The sequence below is a fragment of the Dromiciops gliroides genome, chromosome 2, assembly GCF_019393635.1.
Source record: "Dromiciops gliroides isolate mDroGli1 chromosome 2, mDroGli1.pri, whole genome shotgun sequence".
Taxonomy (NCBI): Eukaryota; Metazoa; Chordata; class Mammalia; order Microbiotheria; family Microbiotheriidae; genus Dromiciops; species Dromiciops gliroides.
Genome location: NC_057862.1, coordinates 504,920,060 through 504,929,960, shown reverse-complemented (window position 1 = coordinate 504,929,960; position 9,901 = coordinate 504,920,060). Strand labels below are relative to the sequence as shown.

The 9,901-nt window shown below is 34.7% G+C and overlaps 1 protein-coding gene across 1 annotated transcript; it reads right to left on the bottom strand.

Moving 5' to 3' along the window:
- Positions 1-579: 579 nt before the first annotated feature.
- LOC122739204 (ATP synthase F(0) complex subunit C2, mitochondrial-like) lies at positions 580-1,023 on the bottom strand. The gene has a single exon (XM_043981028.1). The coding sequence runs from the start codon at positions 1,006-1,008 to the stop codon at positions 580-582; it is 429 nt and encodes a 142-aa protein (XP_043836963.1). The 5' UTR covers positions 1,009-1,023.
- Between the last annotated feature and the right edge of the window lie 8,878 nt (positions 1,024-9,901).

Here is a 9,901-nt window from a genome sequence, read left to right as displayed (position 1 = left end):
CACACATATATATATATATATATATGAAAATTAACAGCTTGGTAAAAAAAAAAAGTAAGATGCTCAAGAAAATAACACCTTAAAATAGAACTGGCAAACTGGTAAAAGAAGCACAAAGCATCAAGAAAAAAAAAAGAAATTCTTAAGGAAAAAAATGGTACAAAAGCTCCAAGAAGAAAATCATTTCTTAAAAATTAGAATTGGGTAAGTAGAAAGTGATGGCTCCATGAAACATCAAAAAAAAATAAGAAAATTAAGTTTAAAAAATGAAAAAAGAGGAATGTGTGGAATATCTTATTGCAAAAACAACTTACTGGAAAAATTGATCCAGGAAAATAATTTAAGAAATATTGGACTATCTGAAAACCATGATAAAAAACAAAAAAACCTAGACATCTTTTTTTTTTTTTTGCTTATTAATACAGTATTTATTTGTCTTCCCTCTGTCAAAACTTGTGACCACGGCTTTCTCCAGGGCTGCCTGGTGAGGTGAAAGGGGAGATACACACAGGTTGAAAGAAACATGGAAGAACCAGGAGAAAGATGAACGTTCAGAAAAGTTGGGGAACAGAAACGGCTTCACGACATGGCAAAGAGGATGAGGAAGGCCACAATCAGGCAAAAGAGCCACATGACCTCAGACAGGCCAAAGCCCAGGATGGTGTAGGAGAAGAGCTGCTGCTTCAGGGAGGGATTCCTGGCATAACCAATGATGAGACTTCCAAACACAGTCCCAATCCCAGCTCCAGAACCAGCCACCCCTACAGTGGCAGGCCCAGCCCCAATGAACTTGGCTGCTGTGTCAATATCCATTGAGGCAGTGCTTGTTTGGAATCCATATCTGGGGACAATCAAGGTTGAGGGACCTGATGCTGCCAAAATGCTGAGGTTCTCATCTGTCTGCATCTCTGGCAGTCTTAGCACTACTGCAGATAACGGTCTACTCAGTAGCTGAGAGCTGCTTCTCACAAGGGCAGGGGTAGAGACGAACTTGGCACAGGCATACATTCTCAGGGGTTATGGGGGGCAAAGCCGAAGAAATTCTGACAGAGCAGAAGAGACAGAGAGGGGGGACATCAATTTTCAAGAAATTATAAAGAAAAACCAAACTGATATATTAGATCTAGAGGATGATATAAAAATCAAAAGAATTTGTGGATCACTTCTTCAGAGATCCTAAACTGAAAACTTCTAGGGATATTACAGCCAAATTCCAGAGCTCTTAGTTGAAGAAGAAAATATTGCAAACAGCCTACAAGAAACAAGTCAAACATTATGGAGCCACATTCTGAATCAAACAAGATTTAGCAGCTTCAATGTTAAGGAGAGGAGGCTTGGAATATAATATTCTAGCAGACCAAGGAACTATGTTCAACACCAAAATAACATACATGGCAAAACTAAGTGTGATTTAATTAGAGAACCTTCAAGTATTCCTGATGAAAACATCTGAAGAGAAAATTGACTTTCAAACAGAAGATTCAAGAGAAGCATAAGAAGGAAACATGAAAGGAATTTCATAAGGGTCTTAACGAGGTTAAAATATTTTTATTCTGATTTGGGAATGATAAAGTTAAGTCCTAAGAACTTTATAATTATTAGAGCAGTTAAAAGGAATCTATAGGGAGAACATGGATATGAGTCAATTATGTTGGAATGATCTCAAAAAAAGGGGAGGGATAAGAAAGAGGAATGCACTAGGAAAATGGGGAGGGGAAATAAATAGTGGGGGAAATGTCCTCACTTAAAAGTATTGCCAAGGACAAGCGTTAACAGTGAAAGGAAAAATGAGCCAGGTAGAGGGGCACTTGTTGAACTTCATTCTCATTGAAATTGGTTCAAAGTTAGAATAATATATATTCATAATTCTATCACAACTAGCAGGGAATAGGAGGGGAATGGGAATAAGAGAAAGAGGATGATAAAAGGGAGGGAAGATAAAGAGAGACAGTGGCCAGAAGCAAAACCACTTTTGAGTAGGGACAGGGTAAAAAGAGAGAAAAATAAACAGAAGAAAATAGGATGGAGTGAAATATAACAGTAAATCAGAAATGGGAATGGGAATAGAAATGGGATAAATTCACTCAAAAAGTAGAAGCAGACAGTAGAATGGATTAGAAACCAGAATCCAACAACATGTTCTTTACAAAACAAAAACAAAAATTAAATTAAGAAAAAAAAACACTTGGGGGGCAGCTAGGTGATGCAGTGGATAAAGCACCAGCCCTGGATTCAGGAGGACCTGTGTTCAAATCTGGCCTCAGACACTTGACACTAGCTGGACTAGCTGAAACAATATAACTCTGAAGGACATATGAAGCCCATCTGCAGAGAAAGAACTGATAGTATCTGAAAACAGATGGAAATACATTTTTATTTTTTTTTCTTTTCCTTTTTGACCATCCCTTAATCTGAAGTTTGGGGTTTTTTGACTGTTTTCTCTCACAACTAACAAATATGGGAATTTTTCCATGACTACTCATGTATGACTTATTTTGAATTGCTTGAGTTCTTGTGGGTGGGGGTGGGAATGGAGGGGAAAAGAGAAGTTGGAACACAAAGTTTTTTATTTTTAAAAGGATGGTAAAATTTTGTTTTTGCACATATTTTGGAAAATAAAATTCTATTAAAAACACTTAAATCAGAGAGACACAGAAATTAAAATAATTGACATGAGCATAATCTGTTATACTTCAGCTGAACAAAAAGCAAAAAAAACAAAAACAAAAACAAAAAACCAGGGGTAGCAATCAGAATCTCAGACAAAATGAAAGCAAAAATAGACCTAATTAAAAGAACTAATCAGGGAAATTACATTTTATTAAAAAGATATCATAGACAAAAGATACCATAGACAAATAAGTAATAACAATGCTAAGCATGTATGAACCCATTGGCAGAACAGCTAGAAGCTTAGAGGAAAAATCAATCACTGAGCAATAGGAAGAAATAGACGGGAAAACTATACTCAACTTTCCCCTTTCAGCATTACATAAAATCTAACTATAAAATATATGAAAAAGAAGTTAAGGGATGAATAGAAGTTTTGAAAGTTAGATATAATAAACCTCTAGAGAAAACTGAATGGTAATAGAAAGAAGAATACTTTTTCTCAGCTGTATATAGCACCTTCACAAAAATTGTACATTTATTAAGTAAAACACTTCAGAAACAAATGCAAAAGAGAAGAAATATTAAATGCCACTTTTGCAACCATAAAGATAAATAGATAGATATAGATATGTGTGTATATATATACATATGTATATGTATATAACTTCAATTAAGTTATATATGTAGGCATAGCTTAAAATAAATGGAAAATTAAATAATCATTCCTAAAGAATGAATGCAGAAAAGAAAAAAAATGCAGAAGCAAGGCCAAAGATGGCAGGGGAAAGGCAGTGAGCTATCAAACTCATGACACAATTGCTCAAAAAAACATTGAAATAATGACATAGGACAATGCCGGGAGTAGCAAAACCAATAGAAGAATATACTGAAATCTTCTTCTAACCAAGAACAGCTTGGAAGGTCCGAAGGAGGAAGCTGTTGTGCTGAAACAGGAATAGAGCCCAACCAGACCATCACCCTGACACAGTTTCAGTCCCAGAAGGCCTAAGTAGAGAAGAAGACCCCTAGAGCCTCTGAATCAGCTGAAGGGCCAGTGTTGCCTGGAACTAAGCTCACAGTCTGGTAAGAGAGCTGAGCCCTTGGCAAGGGGGAGATTACAGGGGTCTATGATGGTGCTGAGGCAGAACTTGGGTTTTTCACCCCTGCTTGGAAACAGAAGGTAGACTTGAGTAGCAGTGGCCCAGGAGGGGGAGGGGAACAGGCTCATCAGAGCTGACAACCACAAAATACAAAGCTGGTTGATTAGCAAGTTGATCTTGGGTCACCTACGGAACAGGGAACAGTCCAGGCAAGTAAAGAACCTGATCCTCCTTAAATTATACCACCTGGCACTTTTGAAGCTTGGGATACTGCAGCCTGGAAACAGCACCCAACTTTAAGGAGCTAAAAGTCAAGCAAAAGAAAGGCAAGATTAGCAGACAGAGAAAGGGGAGGACTATGGAAAGTTTCTTCAGGGACAAGGAAGATCGAGGTGCAACCTCAGAGGAAGATGTCAACGTCAGGGCTCCCATATCTAAAGCATCCAAGAAAAATATAAATTGGTCTCAGGCCATAGAGGCACCTATAAAGGACTTTGAAGACAAAGTTAGAGAGGAAGAGGAAAAATTAGAAAGAGAAATGAAGGTGATGCAGGAAAGACATGATAAAAAAAAGTCAACAGCTTGAAAAGCCAAATTGGCCAAATGGAAAAGGAGGTACAAAAGCTGACAGAAATAATTGCCTAAGAATTAGGATTGAACAAATGGAAGCTAATGACTTTATGAGAAACCAAGACACAAAAAAGCAAATCCAAATGAATAAAAAAATAGAGGGCAATGTGAAAAAACTTCTTGGAAAAACTGATGACCTGGAAAATTGTTCCAAGAGAGATATTTTGAAAATTAGTGGTGTACCTGAAAACCATGATCAAGGAAAGAGCTTAAACATCAGTTTCCCAGAAATTATCAGGGAAAATTGCCCTGATATTCTAGAAGTAGAAGGTAAAATAGAAATTGCAAGAATTCACTGATCACCTCCAGAAAAAGATCCCAAAAGGAAAAGTCCTAGGAATATCATAACCAAATTCCAGAGCTCTCAGATCAAGGAGAAAATATTACAAGCTGCCAAAAAGAAAGAATTCAAGTACGGTGGAGCCCCAGTCAGGATAGCACAAGATCTAGCAGCTTCTACATTAAAGGACCAGAGGGCATGAAACATGATGTTCCAGAGGGCAAAGGAATTGGGATTACAACCAAGAATCACATACCCAGCAAAATTGCACATAATCTTTCAGAGGAAAAAAATGGGACTTTAATGAAAAAGAGAACTTTCAGGAATTTGTGATGAAAAGATCTGAACTGAATGATAAATTTGACTTTCAAATACGAGACCCTAGAGAACCATAAAAAATGGAGTTGGGGGACATACCTGGGGTCATGCAGTGGGTGACTGTCTTGCTTTTGGGGCCTGGTTTTGGCTAGGATGCCCCTGGGTCCAGGGTGGATGCTCTGTCCACTGTGTCACCTAGCTGTACTCATGATGACATCTTTAGGGTTAAATTCAAGGGTGAGGGGAATGCACTGGGAGAGAGGGAAGGGCAGTGGTATCATGTGGTGAAATACCACATGAAAGAAACAGGAAAGGTTCTATGGAGTGGGGAAGAGATGGGGGAGGGGCAGGCAGTAAATGAATTTTACACTCATCAGAATAGGTTCAAAGACCTTAATCTCATCAGAATTGCCTCAAGGAGGGATTAACACATACCCAATTGGGTGGAGTAATCTATTTAATCTGGGCAGTAAATGAGCCTAACACTCATCAGAATTGACTCAAAGACTTCAATCTCATCAGAATTGGCTCAAGAAGGGGATAATATACACAATCAATTGGGTGGAGTAATCTCTCTAACCCTGAAGGAAAATAGGAGGGGAAGTGGATAAAGAGAGAGGGGTAAAATAAGGAAGGACAGATTGGGGGAGGGGACATACAGAAGAAAATCCCTTTTGAAGAGGGATAGGGTGAAAGAAGAGACATTATAGAGATAATATCATGGTGAAGGGAATAGGATGGAGGGAAACAGTTAACAATAATAATCATGAAAAAGAGAAAAAGGTGAAAATTGTACAAAAATATTTATAGCAACTGTTTTTGGTGGCTAGGAATTGTGAATGAAGGGAATGTACATTAATTGAGGAATGCCTGAGGAAGCTGTGGTATATGATTGTAGTGGAATGGGATTGTGCTATAGGAAATGGCAAACAGGATGATCCCAGAAAAACTTGGAAAGACTCATATAAACTGATGTACAGTGAAGTGTGCAGAACTGGCAGGACACTGTGCATAGTGATAGCAGTATTGTTGAACTAGAAATTGTGAATGACTTAACTATTCTCAGCATTACAAGGATCCAAGACAATCCCAAGGGACTAAAGATGAAGCATACTATCCAATTCTATAGAAAGAACTGATAAGAAGAGCACTTGTGGATTGTACATATATAACCTGGTTGATGTCTTATGGAGAGGGGAGGAAAGGGAGGGAGGGAAAACATTTGGAACTCTAAATCTTATGAAAATTAATGTTAAAAACTATCCTTACATGTAACTGGAACAAATAAAATAACTGTGGCAAATAAATGATAAACAAACAACCAAATAAATAAATAAATACATGAATAAAAAGAAAGACCTGTCACAGTCAAAAAAAAAGTAAAAACAAAAAAAAAAGATCTTATTTAAAGAGACAAGGAAGGAAACTATATCTTGTTAAAAAGGTACCACAGACAATGAATTAATATAAAAAATAAACATATATGCATCACGTGGTATAGCATTCAAATACTTAGAGGAAAAGTTAAATGAGTGACAAGAGTAAATAGATGCAAAAATTATATTGGTGGGGGAATCTTAACCTTCCCCTCTTAGAACTAGATAAATTTAACCAGAAAATAAATAAGAAAGAAGCTAAACAGGTGAATAGAATTTTTAAAAAGTTAGATATGATAGACATTTGGGGAAAACTGAATGGGGAAAGAAAGAAATATACATTTTTCTCAGTGGGACAAAGCATATACACAAAGAAGTTAACTATGTATTAGGGCACAACTACCACAGTTAAATGTAGATAGGCAGAAATAGTAGATACTGCCTTCTCAGATCATGATTCAATAAAAAATACATGTAATAAAGAGCCATGGAAAGATAGATTGAAATTTAATTGGAAACAAATAATCTCATTCTAAAGAATGAGTGGATCAAACAACAAATCAAAGAAAAATTCAATAACTTCATCCAAGAGAACAACAATACTTAAACAACATACCAAAACCTTTGGGATGCAGCCAAAGCAGGTCTTAGGGGAAATTTTATATCTCTAAATTCTTACGTGAATAAAATGGAGAGAGGAGATCAATGAATTGGTCATGCAACTAAAAAAGCTAGAAAAAGAACAAATTAAAAATCCCCGATTAAATACTAAATTAGAAATCCTGAAAATCAAAGGAGAGAATAATAAAATTTAAAGTAAAAAATTCTAAAATTAATAAAACTAACAGCTGGTTTTATAAAAAAAAATAGATATACATTTTGTTAATTTGATTTAAATAAAAGAAAGAAAACCAAAATACCAGTATGAAAAATGAAAGGGGTGAATTCACTACCAATGAAGTACAAATTAAAGCAATATAAGTAGGAACTATTTTACTCAATTGTATGCCAATCAATTTGATGATCTAAATGAAATGGATGAATACAAAAATATAAACTGCCTAGATTAAGAGAAGAGGAAATAAAATCCTTAAATAAGTCCATTTTAGAAAAGAAATTGAACAAGCCATTAACTAACTCCCTAAGAAAAAATCTCCAGGGCCAGATGGGTTTGCAAGTGAATTCTACCAAATATTTAAAAACAATTAATTCCAATACTATACAAATTATTTGAAAAAATAGGTGAATAATGAGCCCTAACAAATTCATTTTATGACACAAATATGGTGTTGATATCTAAACCAGGCAGAGCCAAATCAGAGAAAGAAAATTATAGACCAATTTCCCTAATGATTATAGAATGCAACAATCTTAAATAAAATATTAGCAAGGAAATTAGAGCAATTCATCAACAGGATAATACACCAAAACCAGGTCAGATTTATTTATTTATTTATTCACTCATTCATCCATTTATTTATTCATTCATCCATCTATTGGGGAATGACTAAAAAAGATGTGGTATATGAATGTAATGGAATACTATTGTGATGGAAGAAATGATGAGCAGGTGGATTACAGAGAAACCTGGAAGAACTTGCATGAACTGATGAGTGAGATGAGCAGAACAAAGAAAACATTGTACACAGTATTAACAACATTGTGTGATGATCAACTGTGATAGACTTAACTCTCCTCAACAATACAATGATTCAAGACAATTCCAAAGGACTAATGATGGAAAATGCTCTCCAAATCAAAAAACAAGCAAATAAAAACTGTGGAATCTAGATACAGATGGAAAAATATGGTTTCTTTTTTCTTTTCTGATGTTTTTCTCTTTTCTTCTAATTCACAACATGACTAATGGAGAAATATCTTTAATGTGATTGTACATATATAACCTATATAAGATTGCTTGTTCTCTTGGGGAGGGGGGAGGGAAGGTAGAAAAATTTGGAACTAGATATCATACAAACAAATGTTGAAAACTATCTTTACATGTAACTAGAAAATAATAAAATACTTTTATTATAAAAAATTAAAAGATAAAAATAAATAAATATTAAAATACTGTAGGACTGACCGGACATTATGTGCACTGCATTTCCATCTTCTGCAGGTTTATTTCAGAGCCCTGAATGAACTGGCTTTTATTCTCTTTCTAAAAACACAAGCAAACACATACAAACATATGTATTACTACACACATATACACACATACACACAAAAACCAAGCAAACATGATGAGTAAATACTAGCATTAACATGTACCTGTTAATTATTTGATGATCAGCTGTGATAGCCTTAGCTCGTCTTAGTTATACAATGATCCAAGACAATTCTGAAAGCATCATGAGGGAAAATGCTTTCCACATCCAAAAAAGAACTGAGTTGGAATGCATATTGAAGCATACTATTTTCATTTCATTAGATTTTGTTTGTATGTTTGTTTTTTTGCGTGTTTTTCACTTTTGTTCTTATTCTTCTCTGATTAGTATGGAAATATGTTTAACATGATTGTACATATAGAATCTATATCATATTTCTTGCTGTCTTGTTGGGGGGGCAAGGAAGAAAGTGAAGCAGAAAAATATGGAACTTGAAATCTTATAAAAATGAACGTAAAAACTATTTTTATATGTAATTGAAAAAATAAAATACTATTAAGGCAAAAATGTACCTTTTAGAAAAACAGTTTGCTTTTTTCATAGCAACTATTTTGTAAAATTAGGAGAGAATAAGTTTCTTAAGTTTTTTAGATCATTTCTGGGATAGGATATTAAAATGATACAAATGTGGATATGGTGTTACATATTTTTTTCTAGGCTTTCCATTGAGTCACTTCTTATGATTAGTGGCTTTAAGTTAAAACAGATTATGTACATCAAGTCTCCTTAGAAAGATTATCTGTTTTGTAACCAAAATTTTTGCAGAAATTAATTTCCATTTCAAAACCTTGTAGATTACATAAATTGCAGTGTTTATGATGCCAACTGAAAACTGTAAAATATTGAAATTTTCCTGTCAAGCAAAGTGTAAAATATCTCTGTCTCTCTCTCTATCTCTCTCTATCTCTATATTGCCTGTAAATTGGGGGAGAAAAATAAAGCACATTGGTTTGAGATTTAAAGGAGATCAATTCAAGCTCTGCCAATGACAGTTATTACTTAAGTTATTTTAATCAAATCACTTTGGCCCCAAAAACCTCTCATAAACTCCCTCATGAGGTGGCCTTTAGGATGCCTTCCATCTCTAGATATATAATTTAATGATCCTCAACTTTGGAGCATTGTAGAAGAAAAAAACATATAAAGAATCCTCAGAAAACTTACTAATTCTATGTTTGCTTCCTTTTCTTTATATTGCATTTGAAGGTTTAATTACTGTCTATTCCTTTACATGATATGAGAGAAGAATGTTGCCACTTGATGGATGAAAGATTTCCCACTACTTGTTTTACATTTTCATTTTGTTTATTTATCATTCATTTAATTTGAAATGTAACAATATACCTTCCATGAATATGTAACTTGTATTCATGGAATTATAGACCTTAGAGCTCCCTTATTCAATATATTAAA